At 45.4% G+C, this 19,284-nt stretch overlaps 1 protein-coding gene across 2 annotated transcripts in view; it reads right to left on the bottom strand.

The window, feature by feature from the left end:
- Arhgap31 (Rho GTPase activating protein 31) overlaps positions 1 to 17,229 on the bottom strand; it is a 115,335-nt gene extending 98,106 nt beyond the window's left edge. For both annotated transcript variants that reach the window (XM_003469216.5, XM_063225019.1), the window contains exon 1: positions 16,703 to 17,229. In XM_003469216.5, coding sequence (XP_003469264.1) covers positions 16,703 to 16,802 — 100 coding nt within the window. In that variant the 5' untranslated portion in view covers positions 16,803 to 17,229. The remainder of the gene's footprint in view (positions 1 to 16,702) is intronic.
- Positions 17,230 to 19,284: the final 2,055 nt, after the last annotated feature.

Raw genomic sequence — 19,284 nt, 5'->3', positions numbered from 1 at the left:
AGTCAGCATGCGCCCTAAGCGAGGTGGGAAGCCTAGGCGGCACTGGTAGCAAGCTCTTTCTGTTCTCTACGGGTATAACTGTTTCCTGGTTCTTCTTCAAGGCACACTCCGGCCTCAACTTTTGAACAGACGTAGACTTGCAGGTTAATTTCCCAATTTAGGCTGCCAGCTCTGTTTCATCTGGTTTTACCACTCTGCATGGACCTCCGTGATCTGGGTCAGGCTGCTCTGGATGATCACTGTGATCCAGGCGCCAGGGACATGTCAGCTTCTCACTGTTCCATGCTCTTAGTCTCAGCTACAACCCACGGCCCAGACTCCAGTTGACAATATCAGCTCACTGCGTGTCCGATATCCCTCTCCAATGCTGGCAAGCAAGGTTAAGCTGCAGGGAGAAATATGTGGGCTAGCAAGTTGTCCCCTTGCCATAAGCAATGGAAGTGCTATCAATATTCAGTGTTATGAAAAGCTTATGAAAAAATAAGAAATTATCAGTGAACATCCTGTATGGCTCAAATAACATATTCAATGAATGCTTAATTTATAATATTTAGGCAACAAGAAATTTTAAGAGGATTTGCAAAAAGGAAAAGATTCATTCATAAAATGGTTAAGTACATACTATGGTGTTTTCATAAAAATGCTCAAATACATAGAAAATCAATGGAAAGGTTCTTTAAGAAAACTAACAGTGTAGTCATATCCCTGGAACCTGACAACTCTGAGACTCACTAAATTTGGTACTTGCATTTTGATGCAAAAATTTTGTCCAGGACTCGCTATTCGTTTGGTACAAGCTAAAACTTGTCATGACTTGCTACCCTTCCCAGCTAAAACAATGTGTTTGCTGCTTGTCACTTTTGGGATTCTTTGCACCTTCCTGAACCAATTAACGAGGAGTACTGAGGTACAACTACAGTTGCTTCAGGGAAAAGGAATGGGGGGCTGGGGTCAGTGATGCTGTGACACCTGATTAAAAAAAAAAAAACCCTAACATTTCAAAAACTATCTGGTTAGCAGAAATCCATGCAACTCAAAAGAATAAAAAGTTATAATTGCAAAAGTGGATAATTATCCATTATTTACTTACTGTTAGTTGAAAATAGTATCTTTGAAAATGTATGCTATAACTTTATTTCTGTGAGAAAAAACGGAAACCAGCCCATATGCGTATTTTTATGCATAGGCACAGAGGAATGTCTGTACTGGCCAATGGAGTAGACAGTAGCTACATGTGATGTACACATTTAAATTAATTAAAAGTAAAAGTCCATCCTCAGCAGTACCAGCCACTTCAGGAACTCAGCAGTCATGAGGCCAGTGACTGTTGCACTGGACAACATCTATAGAAGACACTTCCATCAGTGCAGAAAGTTCTACCAGACAGAACTGGCTTGGGCTATCAGCCCAGGCTGAGTCCTGACCAGTGGAACTGTGACCACTATGTAAGCTGAGTAATGTTCTCCCTTCTCCAAAGTGGTCTACACATCCTCCTTCCTGTAATCTGTGAATGCTGCCTTATATGGCAAAAGGGATGATGCAGACGTGATCAAGTTAAAAATCTTGAGATGGGAAGATTATTTTGGATTATCTAAATGTTCCTGTTGTAATCACGGGGTATTTATAAGACAAAGCAGCAAATCAGAGACCAGAGAGAGGGCAGGGGCGAGGGTAGGAGTAGAAACCAATGTGATGTAACTGGGCCCAAGGGGGGGCCGGTGGTGGTGGTGAGTCAAGGCTTCAGGACAGCCTCTAGAGGCTGAAAACAGCAAGGAAACAGATCCTTCCCTCGAGCCTCCAGAGAGGAATTACCTTTGTAGACACTTAAATGCACAGATGAACAGAGAATGGGTCCAGTCTTTAAGGAGTTCATTTTCTTTCCATTCAAGGGAGAAAATGATTGAGAAAACTATAACAATGGTTAGAAGCTAGAGGGAATGAAGGTCTATGCAGGGAAGAAACACTGGGAGTGCCGATGAATGACTAACGGGGAGACGCACAGGCCCTGAACCCTACAAGCACACTGGAGAGCTGGAGGCAGAGGGAAGGGAGTCTAGCACCCGATCACCCCTGCCTTCTGCTGGACGTCAGCACCCCCAAAACTATCTTTTCTCCATTAAAAACCCTTGTTTCGGTTAGTTCCAATTTTGTATAGGGGAGAAGGAAGCTGATTAGACTAGTTCCTAATGAGATGAAGACAACTGATAGAACTTTCATCTTCTCAGGACCGTGGGACTTTACATGGCATTATGGCACAACCCTGTCTCTCTGACCTGTGGTTCTCTAAGCCATCATGCCAAGGCAAGAACTCTTCAGTCTAGTGAATCATCTGATTAAAAATATATTCTGGAATCTGAATCTCCTTTTGGGCACACTATGGATATCCCAAGAACGTTCTTGTGTGTCACCTCTGGCTGTTCTCCAGGAAGTCCTTTCAGGTTAAGTCCCTAACCGGTTTGTTGTTCTGATCACACCACAGAGGACTAAGCTGGGGCTCCCTGTGTGGGGGTGAGCCTTCAGCTGGCAACTGTTAGTGATTCTTCTCTGGCTGCCTTTCAGGTGGTAGCCTTCTCGGTTTGACTACAGGGTAAGTTAGGAAGGGAAGGAATCCTGTAATGAGAGAGAATGACACAGGTCTCAGTTTCAACTGTGGCTTTGCCAAATTCCAGTGATGTGGTCTTGGTACATCCTTTCAGAGGTTCTATTTTCTCATCTGAAATGTCGCAGCATTAATGATACCTGCTTCCTACTACCATGTTGACTTTAAAACATACACTCATGCTATGGTAACCAAAACAGCATGTTTGGCATTAAAACAGTTACATAGGCCAACGGGAGAGAACAGAGATCCAAGAAATAAATCCATATATTTACAGCAAGCTGATTTTCAATAAAGCCAACAAGACACTCACTGAAGAAAGAACAATCTCTTCAATAAATGGAGCTGGGAAAAGTGGATATTCACATGAGGAAGAATGAAACTAAACCTGCATCTCTCACTTTATAGTGGTGACAAATCTATAGCATGTCACTTATTTTTCTTTTAAGCAAAAAATGTTGATATATGAGTTGTTTTTTCTAAACTAAAACCTCAGGGCCAGGGATTTAGCTCAGCGGCATAAGAGCTTGCCTGGCAAGCACGAGGTTGTGAGTACAATCCCTGGGACCACACAAATAAATAAACTAAAACCTCAATATTCAAGTTGAACTGCAACGTTGGCATTTTTTAATAAGTAAGTAGGTTTTGGTTTGCAGTCTGGGCACTTGTCTCTAAAAGATTTTCCATCATTGATAAATGAATCAACATAAAATGGATCAAAGACTTGGGGCTGGGGATTTAGCTCAGCGGCATAAGCAACTGCCTTGCAAGCAGGCAGTCGTAAGTTCGATCCCTGGTACCGATAAAAGTGAAAAAGAAAAAAAATATATAAAAAATGGATCAAAGACTTGAATGTAACATCTGAAATTAAATTGAAAGAACTGGAGGAAAACATAAGGAAAATAATTTAGTACATTGGTCTAGGCAAAGATTTCTTGAATAGACTCTCAAAAGCAAAGACAATGAAAGCAAAAATAGACAAATGGCATTACACCAAACTAAAAGGTTTCTGCTCAGCAAGGTGAAGAAATGATCTACAGAATGGTAATATTCATCTGACAGAGGATTAATATTAGAATATCTAAGAAACACAAAAAACAACAGCAAAACAATGTGATTAAACCATGGACGAATGATATGTATAGATATTTCTCAAAGTATAGGCAAATAACCACAAATATAAAACATGTTCAACATCACTAATGATAAGGGAAATGCAAATCAAAACCACAGCGAGGTATTACTATGCTCTAAACAGAACTAACAAATGCTGTTGAGGATGCAGATACAGGAAAACTCTCATACAGTGCTGGTGAGAAGGTAACTCAGTACAGCCACCATGGAAACATACATCAAGGAGGTTCCTCAGAGAACTGGACAGACAGCTACCATATAATCCAGCAATTCCCTACTGCCTGTTATTCAAAGGAAAGGAACTCAGTATGTCAAATAGTCCAACAGTTGGACTACCCAATGGTCCAGTATGTCAAAATAGTCCAGTATGTCTTCAGACAATATTTATTGAAGCACAACTCACAACAGCCAGGGTATAGTAGCAACCTAAGTATCAGAAACAGATAAATGAATAAAGAAAATGTATATAGATGACTAGAATACCTTAGCCATAAAAAGAAGAAAATCCTATTATTTGCAACAATGTGAGTGACCTTGGAGGACAGTACTTCAAGTGAAATATGTCAAGCACAGAAATACAAATATGATATATTGTTATATGCAGAAGCTAAAACAGCTCATTTTGTAGCAGTAGAGCAAAGTTTACCAGAGGCCAAGAAGGGTAGGGGTTGGAGACAGGATGGTTAATGGGCCCAGGGAACAGCTGGTTAGGAGGAATAGCTTCTAATGCTCAGCAGCACAGCAGAGTAACTATGGTTAACAAAAACTAATCATACATTTCACAAGAGCCAGTGCATAGGACTGTGAATGTTTCCAACATATACATACACACATACATACACACATACACACACACACACACACACACACACACACACACACACACACACACAATAAATGTTTGAGGTGATGGATATCCCCACTTACCCCCTGATCTGATCATTATACATTGCATACATGTATTTAAATGCCATGTTCTATGCCATAAATATGTACAATTATTATGCGTCAATTAAAAAAGAGTTACACCTGCCTCCGGCTGCTGTTGTCAGAGACAGGAGTTAACACTGGTTCAGGCCCAGAGCAGGCATGTGCTCAACAAATAGGAGCCGTAAGTCCAGCACTTCTGTGGCTCCCTCAGAAGCCAGCAGGGCCGAACTCAAACACTGACAGGCAGCAGCACTTACAGCTTCCTCAGTGGAATTACAGGTCTCCCTACGCCCACTCCTCACACGGCTTTTTATTTGTCCATTTTGTTTGCAGGTGTTCAAAACGGAATCTAAAGAGTATTTCTTTTTCTTTTTTTAAGTTAAAAATAAAATGAAACAAAAATGAATAGAATAATAAAGATCAGAAAACACAATCCCTTATCAAACTATATTTCTAACAGTGGACAAAACTGGATTAAAATCACATCATCATCAAGTCCTGGAATTGAGAAAGCCCTCAAAGGTCACCAGGCACTGGACAGATGACCTGTTCAGGGCCGTACCTATCTGGAAGATGGCAAAAAATGTAATGCCCTTCAAAGATACTCATGGCCTCATTCCAAAAGCTGGTGAATGTGCCATCTGCTCTGTAAAGCGGCTGCACAGATGCAATTAGGTCAGGGGTGCTGAGACAGGGAAAGTACGACAGATGTGCACCTCGTTTAACCACACAGGCCCTTCAAAGTGAACTTTTCCCAGTAAGAGGGACAGACTTTGGAAAGATGGTGGGACAGACGCGACACTGCTGCTGTGTAGATGGCAGATAAGCCGAGGAATGCGGTCATTCTAGAAGCTGGAAAGGGAAAGGAATGGGATTCTTTCCTAGAGTTTCCATGAAGGAACACTCTGCTGTTTGTGCTCTAATTTTAGTGAGACTTGTGTTGGGTTTCTAATTTACTGAACTGTAATACAGTAGACTTGTCTTTCTTACACTACTAAATTTGTGGTCATTTATTGTGGTAGCAACAGGAAGCTAACAAAAGAGGCAACCAACCTGAAAGCCCAGAGAGGCCGGCGTGGTCATGTCAATTCTTGAAGCAGCATTTATTTGCTGTTATGGCTTGTATCTAGACTTACCCCCAGAGCCTCATGGGGTTACAGGTAGGGTTTTTTGAAGGTGGCTAAATGTAGGGTATGTGAATTTGGATCAAGTGTGTGATACTAGGATTAAGGCTGTGATGTACTGGATCAGTCCACTAATTAATTGGCTTATCATAGTTCTGGGCGTGGATAATGGGAGACCTCGGTCTGGGTTTGGGTGGCACCACCCAAAAGGCTTGTAGCATGGGTGGGAAAAAAGGGAAAGGGAGGCTTGCTGCTGCTGCTTCTGCTGTTTGTGCTTTCTGCACGCCCGTCATGGACTGTTTCGTCTTTGTTGTGCCCTCCTGCCATGCTGCCCTGCCTTGGAACCAGCTGACCATGGACTGAAACCTCCAAAAACTGTAAGCTGAAGTAAACTTCTCCCCCTTTGACTTTGGGTGTCAAGTATTTATGACTCAACAAGAAAAGTAACTATAAAATACCTGCTTACGTACAGTAAACATTCTCATTAACGTCACTTGTCATCTATAGCATTCTGCAATCTGTCACGATTCTGATCACCTTCCTAAATGTATTTTTGGGTATGAAGTTCACATTAAAATGGACCATGTGGCATAAATGCAACCCCTCTAAGATTCTCTGCCCCCTAACATTTCAGAATGGATTCCTTCATCTGTTTGCTCTGCTTCTAGTCACACAGCTAAGACTCAGCACGATTTGCAGTTGATTCACGTTTAAATTCACTCTCAAGCCGGACCGACCTCATTTGGTCCACTCTGAAGATGTAATTGTGGAGCAAGTAGACAGGTATCTGTGAAATGTCTTACGCCCTAGCCTTACACTGCTCCATCAATGATGGCCACAGGCTTATTTTTCAGATTTATCACTCTCTTGAGACCCAGATGTTAAGTAGGAGGTTGGATGGCTGTCACTATGGTTATAACCTTTAATATGTCTCTTTTAGGGGAAGGTCAGAGTCTTTTCTCCTGATTACAAAAAAAGTATAAAACACAGAAAGTTTGTCACAGTTCCACTCCAGATATATTTATCGATAGATAAAAATCTTAAAACTAGCTTTTAATACATTCAACTAAAAAAATATTGTGTGTATATATAATAGCATTTAAAAAGAAGAAAAAGAAAAGGCTCCTGGATACAAGGAGGGGCCTTAGCACATTCAGTCTCAGCTCTCTCAACTTCCACATCTGTAGCCTAACCCAAGTTCCACATTCTGAGTAACAAGGCTGAAACAGGACAAGAGTTTCATCACCAAGGAAATGACGACCATAGCGAACACCTATGGAAAATCTGCTAAAATTCAGGCTGCATGGTAGTTCCTTTAATCCTCATAATGATCCTACACAGATATTATCTCAGTCTCCGCTCAGCTGAGGAAACGGAGGTACAGACAGGGTTAGTGCTTGTCATAAGCCTGGCATGGCACAGAGCTGGGATCTGAACCAAGTTCATCACTCAGGAAAAAGGCACACATTCAACCATCCTGCCACACTGTGTCTAACAGGAGAGATGAACTGACTTCCCTACGCTGGGTATATTAAGACAGGAGAGCAAACTAACTGATTTGCATACCTCCTTCAAAATGGGAAGGAGCTGTATGAAAAAACTACCCAATTTAAGACACTGTTCCCATGATAATTTGAAAACTTTTTTTTTTAACTTTTAAATAGTAAAAATTCATGTTCACTTGACATTTTGGACAACATGCAAAGTAAAATAAAGCAAATACAAATCACATGGTTTCACTTAGCAGCTTCTTTTTATAAGCTAAGTCAAAGCTTCTATGAGCTACGTCTAAGTGAGCTCAGCAGCCTGAGGTTATTAGCATGACCTAGAGCACATCTTTGAAACAGGACTTCTCACCTAGATCTACAGAAACAGGATCTCCCAAGGCCCGGATTCAGAGCCCTGACGGGAAGCAGCACTTCACAGCTTGCAGCTCTGTAAGTGTACAGCCCATTCAAGGAGTCCAGGATAAAATGTAACAGTATTTCTAAGAACATAATCATTTTGACTAATATTTGTTGAACCTTAAGATTAAAGTTTAATTTTAAAGTCAGAGCTATAGCTCAGTGTAGTGGCACATGTCTATAATCCCAGCCCTCTGGGTGGCTGAGGCAGGAGGGTATAAGTTTGAGCACAGACTGGGAAACTCAGTGACTCCATGAGAACTTGTGTCATAAGGAAAAAAATAAACGGCTCAGGATGTATCTCAGGGAGCAGGTCCTGGTTTCAACCCACAACACTGCAAAAATAAATGACTAAAATAACAGTAAGACTTACACTGATAGTCATTCTAATCCCCAGTAAAATTTGAGACGAAAATCCCCATTGCACGAAGCTTAAAGGGGGAGGTCCAGAATTATTGAGCCCACAGTTCAAACTCACGTTGTCCCCAGAAAACTCCTTTCCATTTTGAAACCAGTTTGCCTTTAGGGGCAGTACAGAAAAGAGGCTGTAGAAACCATGCCCTATTTGGCAATCATGCCTCTGAAGGGTAATCCCTACCTGCTGCAGATCACCTGATGGTTATATTTCCCCCCCTTAGTCAGCCCCCACTTTCTGGAAGTTCTGCAAAACCCTAAGTGGGGTTTGGATTCTCAACTCCAAACTTGACTCAGAGACTTACACATAGCTTCACTTTCCCAGAAAGTAAAATGGTTCCCTTCTAATGCCCGGCCCATGTTCAAGCTATTAGTTGAAGACCAAAAGATTTTCCAAATATGGATGCAAAGAAGCATGTGCATATTGAAGGCTACAATGAAGCTGAAATAGCAAAAACTTATTAAAAAGAACGCCAACAATTAACGCCAAAAGCATGAGTTTCTTAACAGAACAGCAAGACAAAAGCCAGAAAGAGGAACAAAAAAATGCATGTAAGGGAGGGACCAGGAGGGAGGTGTAGATTTATATGGAAGGGCTGACATCATTGTTTCCCAATAATACTCAGCGTGCAGGAAACAGATGGGAGAGAAGTGGTACAAGGGTTACTTATGGTAACAGGGCACACTGTTTCAAACGCTGCCATTTAGAACCTAAAATGTTTCCCTTTGAAACACTGGGGATGGGAACACTGTTGCCAGAAGTTTTATTAAAGTCTAACTAAATCCTCTGAACTTATCACCCTGGCAACATGTGGCAAAATGCGACTCTGCATATCAGATCTTGTCTGACTGCCAGCGTAGCCGTGGTTATTTGGGTCCCGAGTAGACAAAGCTATGGAAAAGGAATTGACTGTTGGACAGACAGCTTTGAGTCCTGTTTCCTCACTTTCTGGCTTGGAGACATTCGGCAAGTTATTTAACCTTTCTAAGTTGGTTCTCAAAAAGTGGAGAAAGAACAGAATTTTCCACACATGTAGCAGGAGGTGGGTGAGGTTGAACATTTATGTTATATGGCTTAGAAACAAAATTAGAGTGGTCATTTGGCATTATTTTTGCAAAGTTTTTTTTCCTTCAATCTCTCTTACTTTGATGCTTTGGCAGGATGTAGGCACAATTAACCAAACTGGTGGCTAATCTGGCCTCTATCAGTGGCTCACTCTCCGGAGGGTGGGCTTCTCCCCGACTCCACCACAGAAGACAGGCTTCTGTCCTCCCAGCCAGCACCCTGCCCCGTCCCAACCTGGCCATTGTAAGCCATCTCCAGCCACCTTCCAGTCTAAATGTCTTCTGCCCCAGGGTGCAAGAGGGGACGACATTCCAAGGATCAGGTAAAATCATGTGGTTTCTTGTCTCTCAAAGCCAACTATCTCCTCCTCATACTTCTGTCATTCCTCACAGTCAGATGATGTTGGTTTTATTGTTTTTCTGGATTCCTCCACTACAAACATTCCGCTCCGATGCTTCTCTTCTATTCAGCTGCCTCCCACGCCAGCATCCCCCGCTTGTGCATCTCGGGAGCCCCTGGACTTGTTGTCCTTGTCTTCCCATCTTGTGAACTCTCTAGGCCAAGAGCAACTTGAGAACATAAGCCTAAGAGCACCTAGCTCATTAGAGTTCCATTAAATATGTGTTGCACTGGATTGAAGGTCCCATACCAGATAGTTTATTATTAAAAATGTGGCATTCCGGGAAAGGAATATGCACAATCACACATACTGATTCAGCGGCATTTCACAAAAGCTCTGGATTTATTTGTAGCTTGCCAGAATTATAGCTTATATGTCAAACTATTCTCTAGTCTCTATAGCATCGAGACTACAGCTAGTCTTTATATATCCCTCTCCATTGGTGGGCACGAGAAGGGGCCCCACCAAAGACATTCTGGGCCAGCATCTGGCCACAGGGGCCGGACCAGAGCCTGGTATGTATCAGCCAAACCTGAACTAGTATAAAGAGTACCTGAGACTCGACCCAGAAACTCAGCTGGTTCTGGGCTCCTGCCAAGAATGCAGCTCATACCAAGGAGTAACTGGTGAGGCCAAGGCAAAGGCAGTGTTTCTGGGGAGTTCTGCACAAAGCTGGGGTTGGTTTCTATCTGGGCATAGCTGTGCACATCAAACCATTAAGCAATCTAGGTCGCTGCGCTGAGCTCCTGAAAAGAGCTCTAACTCTGGCTTCCTGAAGGAGGAAACAGGGTCAGTCTATCAACTGCTGTGCGTCCCCACGGGCTCACCCCGACAGAGGTACAGTGAGCTACTGACCCTGTGTGCGCTGCCAACGCCACCTGCCTGGAGTGGAGCTTGCCAGCTGCTTGAGCATGAAAGGCCAGTTCTCGAAGAGAACCACAAATAGAATGGAGACCCAGTCTGGCACTCTCCTCCTTGGACTGTGGATTTGCCCCAAGGGAATGCAGTGGGCGAGGAGAGATCTGGGAGGAAGAAGTGGTCGAGATGGACTTGAAGGCAGGTAGGTTCACACAGGACTAAAAAGTACTTCGCATAGGACAAAGCGCTAAGCAAATGTCTCTTACAATTGTGATCTTTGCTGGTCTGGGCCAGGGAAAAACAAAGCAAAAGGAATAAAACTTCTAACAGGCTTTTGGGGGGCAAAAATGGTAAATAAATGCCAAACTATCAAATACACTATTCTGGAAGATGTGATGCCTGCCTAAGAGCATTGTCTTAAGAATCAGATAGATTTGGATTTTTTCCTACAGCTCTGGATTTAAATCCTGCCCTTTTTACCTCTATAATCTTAACAAATCACTCAGGCTCTTGGACCTCAGTTATCTCCTCTGTGAAGCAGAGATAAAAATGCCCAATTCTTAAAAATGCTGAGAATATTACTTTGTATGTGTAAAGTGACTGGTATATAGTAATAAAACACACAGACAGAAAATTGCACTGCCAATAAAAAGTCTGACTTTGGGGCTTGGACGTCATTTCTGGGTCCCCCCCCCCCGTAGAGTTTCCTCTATTATTTCTCCCTCCAACCACTCCCCAGCCTGATATATTCTCTTTAAAAAAAAAAAAATCAAAAATTGCTCTCAGAGAAAAAAAATCCAGCACCAATATTTATTCTCCTCTGAACTACAGCAAGCCTGTTTCCTCCTAGAGGTTCTTTAAGTCTTTGCTAAAACTGTATCCTGGGGGAAGGTTAGAGGGACAGGGGCTGCTCTCCAGACCTCTGAAGTTCCAGCAGGCTGTGGTCTTGACTCCCTCAGCCCCCAAGGCCAGCCTCTGACAGAGGAACAGCAAGACCAACTCAACTCAAGCCTCACATTCAGATGGACATAGGAAGAAACAGCTCAGAGAGGAGGGTGGGATATGCACTCACACACAAAGAGAAAATTAATTAGCAGCTTGGGACAAGTCAAAATGTGCTGCATCTGACTTAAATACATGGCAAGCAACAGAAGGACGAAAAACAAAACACAAAACAATCAACTTCATGTTTCCAGGCCTCAAGATGGGTATGATTTAGAAGGAAGTTGTGTCTTGAAACACAGTTTAGACCAAGGTATGCACCCGGTAAGTCATTCGTCCCTGGCACCCAGGCCCTGGTCTGGCACAGGCCACCAAGACCGAGGGAGGCTCCCACACAATGAGCAGCTGACTCGGTTAGATGGGTGCCGACCCACTGCCCAGAGTGATGGGAAGCGGGACTGCCTGACACACTGAATGGAGAGGCCAGGTGACGGTCACTAGGACGGTGAGAGTGAGGATGAGGGTGAGGTGAGGGTTAGGTCTGGAGTTAGTGCCCACTCACCCACTCGAGGTGAGGTCAGCGCCCATCCAGCCACATCATTTCCTTTTCATCGGCGCCTCACTGGGTCTTAGGAGCTATGCAAGGCTGGGGCAGGGAGACCCTGCACAAATAGCTTCCCCTGAGCTCACTCTCTGCCAAGTGCCGTACCTGCACTAAGTCATTTAGTTTTGCATCAACATTATTATTCCCATTTCACAAGTCAGGAAATAGAAGCCTAGATCAGGTCATTAACTTGTGTCAGAGACACTCAGCTGGGAACAATCCGCTATCTCAGGCAGTGAGTTTCCCAGGGAAGAGGGTGCCCCCAACTGAGACGCTTGACTTGAGAAATCAGGGAAGATCTCCAGAACTGTCTGAAACTGAGACCAGAGAAGGAGCAATTAGCCAGAGAGCTGTGGTAATGATGAGCCAGGCAAAACGCTGGTGAGGAGTTCCCCAGCTGGCTGGAGAGAATACTGTGCCCTGCTCCCCATTCAGTGTTAAGACTTATCTCCAACGGGAAAATATTTACCTTCTTTGCTGGGGCTCTGCTCCTGTTTATATGACTGTCTAGTCTGTCTCACCAGAGATCAAAGCCTTTGCATTTTCTCCTCCAGCTTTTCCATCAGTCGTGACAGCTAACTTCAAAGATAACCGAGCTGCTGGTTTCTGAAAGTCTGTTCACATTTCTTAGCCTGTAAATTTCTAAAAGCTGAAACCCATCTTTTTTCTTTCCCGCAGCACTCAGCACAGTAGCTTAGTAAATATTTGCTAAATAAGTGAATAAATAAAGCAAAGGCGTCATTTAGCCTCAGAAACAAAGTATGGCCCCATCTAAAAGACTTACTGGTTTATTGAGGTCCTTTGAAATGCTCAGGCTTATTCCCACAAAGCTTGGTACTGTATTTGTACTGACTGTTTATTTGTTATGAATTTTCTACCATCCTTCAACTCAAACACATACACTAAGTAAATAGCATATATATGTACTACAAATATATTAATATCATATACATATTAATAGACATTTGTTTCTGCCTGGTAAAAATGAAAGCAAATCTTCAGAAATAAACTCTCGCACACAGTTCCTACCACTCGAGAGGATGCACTCAGGATGGCCATGGCTTCTTAGCAGGTGGAAGGGGTCTCCAAACCCTACCTCCACATCAAAGCTATCTCAGGAGATGCTAATTTGATTGGTCTCAGGACAGGTGTGGGTATCAACATTTTTCATAAAGTTCCTCAAGTGACTGTACTGTGTCACCATCACAGAGAGTCACTAAGTCAGAGAATGTGTCTTTGTACCAGCGAGTAGGTAAAAGGAACCAGGATGGCTCAAAAGGGTGAGAAAGTCCTTAGCCTTGAGAGTAAGGCCAATATAGAAGAAGACAGTTTTTCACAGAACTCCTTTAGCTAGTCCCTGGCCCCAGGCCCCAGCATGTCTGAGCTCTGTTGGGAGACATGTGGCTCATCCCGGGGAGGTAGTAAATGACTACAGATGCACTCTGACCTCACAGGCTTCACTCACACCCTCCGACCGAGGCAACAACATAATGTGGTTTTTATTACTCAGCTGCAAGCATAGGCCTTCATAGTAAGTGGACAAAAAGAAGAAAAAAAGAAAATGATCCCTCCTTTTTTTGGTATCAGCAGTAAGGAAGGGGTGACCTTCCCTGTCTGCTCCAGACAGGAAGAGAGCTGGGGTTCCCAGGGGAGAACTGGGGATGGGGGTGGAGATGGGGGGTGCACAACAGCGGTTTAGTAGAAGGAAGTGAAAGAGACTGGTGGGTTTTGTCAGAAGCCACTTCGTACAGTATGCACACCAGGCTGGAGAAAAGTAGTCAAAAGTGAGGGGAACTTGGCTGGGGATGTAGTTCAGCGATAGAGTCTTAGCTAGCATGCATGAGGTCCTGGGTTTGAGCCCCAGTACTGCAAAAACAAAGAGAGGAGGAGGAGGAAGGGAGAAAGTGTCTCTTCACATGAGGTCTTTATGTGGCTGGGGATGACCAGAACAGAATCTGAAACTAGCACCTTTGTGTACTGGCAGAGATTGTACACAAGGGTCTGTGTGTGTGTGTGTGTGTGTGTGTGTGTGTGTGTGTGTGTGCGTGTGTGTGTGTAAAGAGTTGTAACTGAGCAATACCCACTTTAAACTGAACACCTCTTGGGTCAGGTTTGTCCAACTGCTAGACCTCACTGGATTAGGGAAGTAGCTGATGTTGGTTCTTTGCACTCACAGAGTTCCTGCTCAAGCCTCCCCTCACTCGGCTGGCCTGAGCACAGCAGACTGTCACCAGCGTTGTCCTCCACTCCACTGTGGGCTTTCTTCCTCTGTGCAAGCACAGGGGCCCTCTTTGTTTCTCTGCATCTCTGATCTTCCCTTGTACTCCCAAACTTGCATCCATTTTTTTCCATTTCTACCGGGTCCAGTGCCCTGCCCTTGACCCACAAAGTTCAGCGACTATGATGTAAGTCTTGAGAGACCCCAGCCAGCCTCCTGGCCACTGGCTCCCTCCCTGATTTGTCACCCACAGTATTCTAAGCTGAGAGTAGAGTCCAGGTCTTGTCTATAAAGTCCATGGAGGCTATATTTAGAGGAAACCAACAGCATGTACTTTATCACAACTACACTATAATAAGAGAAAATTAGCTAATTTGTTTTAGTTGTGTGGGAAGGGGAGAAATCCTAATCACTCCCATTTACATGAGCTGCTTATCATGCCCACTTTAATTTCCATGTAATTTCCACTATTAGGTATGTGTGTCATTATGTATGTCAGCAGCCTTTCCTCCAAAGTTGAATTCTATTCAGGTATGTTCAGCCTTGAACATTCTCTGATTCCGTGACAGGGCAGTATGCTTTCAATTTGGAGGGGGAGATCATTTGCAAAGAATATGGCTTAGATATGAAGGCAAGGAACAGGGACCTAACAGGTCGGGGCTTCTGCATCTTTCATGAATTGGTATGAATTGGTATGTTCTTTGGTAGGTCCATTTGCTTCTCTGGGTTTCCTTTCCTCCTTCCATAGTGGAAAGCCCTGGGTATCAATTTTCCATTTTTTCCCTTCCTTGTTTCTCTAAATGAAACATGCAGATGCCTAATGTACAAAGCAGATAGGACAGTTGCCTCAGGGCGCTTCCAAGGAATCATCACAGAACTTCCAGGCTTAGATCATCATATGATGTATGACTTTGTAAGAATGTGGTAGAGCTTGCAAGCGCCCCTATGTAGCTCTCACAGCCTTGGAGGGAAGGCCGAGAATAATACCCACATGTGGAAGGTAGCTTGCTAGGAGCATAAGTCTTAGTATACCTAGAGGTCAACCTGAAGGCCCTTGCAAAACCAGGCGGAGGGGAACATTTCATACTAAATGTCTGACCATAGTGATTAAAATATATACTTGGAGCTCCTTCATATTAAAAACAAAAAACTCAATCCAAGGAATTTTTTTCTTCCAAATCACCCTCTCCAGATTGTTGGCGAGAAGGAAATAAATTGACTGTTATGCCTCAATTTCAAAAGAGGCAGTTTTGGAAACCGTGGTTCCCCAAGCTCTAAAATACCAAGCCATTTGTCCTAATGACACAGCAGACTGAACTCTTGAATACCACAGGAATATCACACCACTGCAAATTACTGGGGGTGCTGAGTCTCCAAAAAAAAAGGAAGTGAAACAAAAACCCTGCACTGTTTTAAAGATGTGTATTGGATATGCACAAACGGAATGGTTTTTGAGATTATTTTCCTGGAGGCAGAATTATTCTGCATAGTTACACAGCCCTTAAGTTTTGCCTTTGTTGTATCTATCTATGTATAAACACACAGCTCATATAGTGGGCTTTTTTCTCTCTCACTGAAGCTTCCAAAGACAAGGCCTTTTTGTATAAGTAAGTGCAGAGCCAGTCAACCTTACAAAAGGAGGCATTTAATGCTCAATTTTCTCAACTTTCCTATGATTAAAAACTTCTAATCTCAAATGCCATTATTGTATTCTAGATTGTTTTCTTTTTCCCTACCCCCGACAAATGTTTAAATTGTCTCTCCTCTGCCCTCCCCCAGTTTTTTCAATCTGACCTTGAAAACTGAGACACCCTCCTTCCCTGTGACATACCCTCAACTATTTTAAAATCCAGGCCCTTTGACCTTTTTACAACGCGTCTTTTGCCTACCACACCAAATGCGATGCTGAACGCCAAGACAGGGTAAAGGGTCTGGAGGAAGGAGGGGGTACTTATATTTGGCATCTGCTCAGAAATTCGGAAAATGTTTGTACAACCACTCCCCCAGCCAGGATCCCTACCCCCACCCCACCTCACCCCACCGCCTTCTAGCACATTAATAAAAACACGCCATGAGTGGATGAAATCGGAGAGTCCAGGAGGGACAGCTAAAGTGGTCGCAACTGTACACCCGGGAAGCCCACTGACCACCGTCCCACACGTCCACCCCCATCGCTCCCTTCCGACATCCACAGTTCAGGCTCCTTCTTCGGCTCACACTCCCACACACCCGAGATGTTCAGTTACATTTAAAGAACACCGCCTGCCTGTTAACGGCTCGGCTAAGGAGCACAGAATGACCTTCACAACCCGTGCACGTCGGGGTGGCAGCTCTGTGCATCGAAGAATCAAATATGTTCCCTAAAAAAAAGACATACGAAAAGAAAAACAAAGTACAGGGAACGCACAAGCCTGGAATACATTAACTCGTGAACTGAATCCAACACACCCCAAGAGAATCCACCGCTCTGTCCAACAAAAGGGGGTTGGGATGAGAGGAGGCACTTTACCATCCTGTCCTGAGCTCTCCAGATACTCGGTCAGGTCGCAGCCAAACGCGCTGGCGGCTCCCTTGCGTTTCACCTTCTGCTTGGCACCCTTGTTCTTCATGAGTTAGTCCCGCAGAGGCTGCCTCGGTGCCCCTCCCTCTGCTCGGCTCCGCGCGCGCTCGGGCGCGGGTGGATCAGGGGCTGCGGCGCGGCGCCGGGGTCCGCATAGGCGAGGGCGCGGGGCGCTGCGCACGGGTCCGGGGCGCCCGGCGGAGCTGGCAGCGCTGGCCGCTGGCCGGCTGCTGGCTGGCGAGGGCGTGTCACTTCCTCCCGGCCGTCCCGGGACTCTCCCGGCCCCCCGCGGTGTCTCCGGGCGCCGCTCCCCGCCGCTCGCTCGGCACGGAGGCGAAGGCTGCTCGGTGCCCGGAGGCGCGCGGGCGGCGCGGCGAGGGGGCGCACTCAGCCCCGGGCCGCGCGGGGTGCTCGGCCCTGGGCCCGCGGTGTGGCCTTCAGACGGCTCCGGGAGAGCGCGCAGCCAGCATCCCGTCTCCCCGCCCGCGCTCGCGCCTCCTTTTTTCCTGTCTTGCAAATCCTAGGCTCATCCCGCTCAGGAAGCGCTGGAAGGAAGTTAGCCGGGAGGGGGCGGGGGTGGAGAGTTCAGGCAGCTCCGCGCCTGTGTGCGCGCCGGGCGGAGGAAGTAGGTGGGTGGGTGGACGGTGCGGGGGTGGGGGCGAGGACGTGCCCTCCCAGGCCGGTCGCCGCTCCCGAGCTCTCCGGGGCCGGCCCGGAGGAAGTGGCCGCGCTCCGCTCCCCCGGGACCCGCAGCACGCGCGGCCTCGGGCCCCGCAGCCTGGCCTCGGAGCCGCCCCGGGGAGGAGGTGCCCGGCGCTCCCCGGGGAGGGGCGGAGGGCGCCCCCAGGCCGGCCCGCGGCTTATACCAGCGTCAGCCCATCTCCGCCACTTTTTATTTCAGTGCCTGCCTTTTCCCTCCACAAACGCTTAGAGTCAGAGCAAAAACAAAGACAAGACAGACGGGGACCCCGGCAGAGGAACCTGCCAGCCGTGGGCCAGGGGTTCACGCTGGCCACTCCCATTGTGCTCCCCTCCCACCCGCGGCTACCGACTCAGATGGCTAGTTACAGGTCCCGGAGCACACACATGCGCGCAGAGGCACCGAGCATCACTGCAAACATAAGTGGTATGGGTGGGGTAGATTTAAGAAGCCTCCATAGTTCAGTATAACGTGCAGAAGGCAGTCTCCGGATTGTTTCACAACTTGTCCCAAGTTGTTTCAGGAGGGCTTGTTTTTCCTTCTTCAGTTAAATTTGAAATTCCTTGACTTCTGTGTACTCAGCACACAGTGAGCACTCAAATTCTTGTGATTTAACCATTTGAGGATTAGATTAAACTTCCTGCATAAAATCAAATCCATATATAGGCTTGCAGCGTAGGGATATATATATACAGCTCAGATTGCTGGCAAAAGCTTTATGTACTGTATTTTAGTTACTGAATCCCTTCATAGTTGCCTATGTGTTGCCATGACAGCTTATGAACTTTGACCTTGGCCTTTCTGCATGTCAGGTCACATGCAGATCAAATCTGGCACATGGATGTGTTTAAATGGTTTGGCACACACTGTGGTTTATTGTATTTTATTGTATTTATTTATATTTATGTTTTTATTTTTTTTTGACACCAGAGATTGAACTCAGGACTTCATGCTTGCCAGGCAGGTTCTCATGCCACTGAGCTACATTCCCGGCGGTTTAATATTTTAAAAAATCAGTAGCCAACATTAGAGTCAAGAGATTTTTATATAAGGAATTCCATCTTCTCTTCCAAAAAAGGGAAGATTATACCCAGAGCGCCTTCCCACATAGTAAGGGCCTCTGATGCAGAGTCAGCATGGCCCCTTGGGGGTACCCCCTTTGAGATGAACCTTTCTGTTTGGGGGCCTCCACTGCCTGTCTTTCCTGCTTTGTACCTAGGTGGCCCCTGAACCCACCCCAGTTGATTTGCTCCCCAATTCCTAAGATTTCTATGTAGTCTCACTGACACCAGCACTACCCAAACCTCCCCCATCTCCAAACTTATCCCACCCAAATGATGAGTCCTTCACAATGTCCCTCAGCTGGGGCTCTTTTTTTCCAGGCCCGGTGGAAAAGGTTATCTAGTCCTCAGTTATTAGAGTAATTTGCAGTGGGACTGGCTGAGGGCAGTCTCCTCCCAGTTCAGCTGTTCTGCGCATAAGAGGACAGAGGCATCTTTCTGAAGTGTAGCTGCACTGTGCCCAGCCACTCAAATCCTTCAGTGAGACAGGCACGGTGGCACACACCTACAATCCCAGCACTTGTGAGGCTTAGGCAGAAAGATTGCCACGAGTTTGAGGCCAGCCTGGGCCACATATTGAGTTCAAAACCACATGGTGAGACCCTGTCTCACAACAAACACAAACACACAAACATCCTTTGGTGACTCCGTTTCCTAGTACTATGACAGCAATTTCTAGGCATTCTGTGAGCTGCCAATTTCCTAGGATGCAAGGTTATATAGAAATAGTGGAAGAGTGTTTACTCAAGTGGTAAACAAGGTATTTGGTG

This window comes from Cavia porcellus, unplaced genomic scaffold, assembly GCF_034190915.1.
Source record: "Cavia porcellus strain 051 isolate PalLab524CR breed Dunkin Hartley unplaced genomic scaffold, mCavPor4.1 scaffold_15, whole genome shotgun sequence".
Lineage (NCBI taxonomy): Eukaryota > Metazoa > Chordata > Mammalia > Rodentia > Caviidae > Cavia > Cavia porcellus.
Note: the sequence above shows the minus strand (reverse complement) of the source record. Positions and strands in the feature narration are given on the sequence as shown.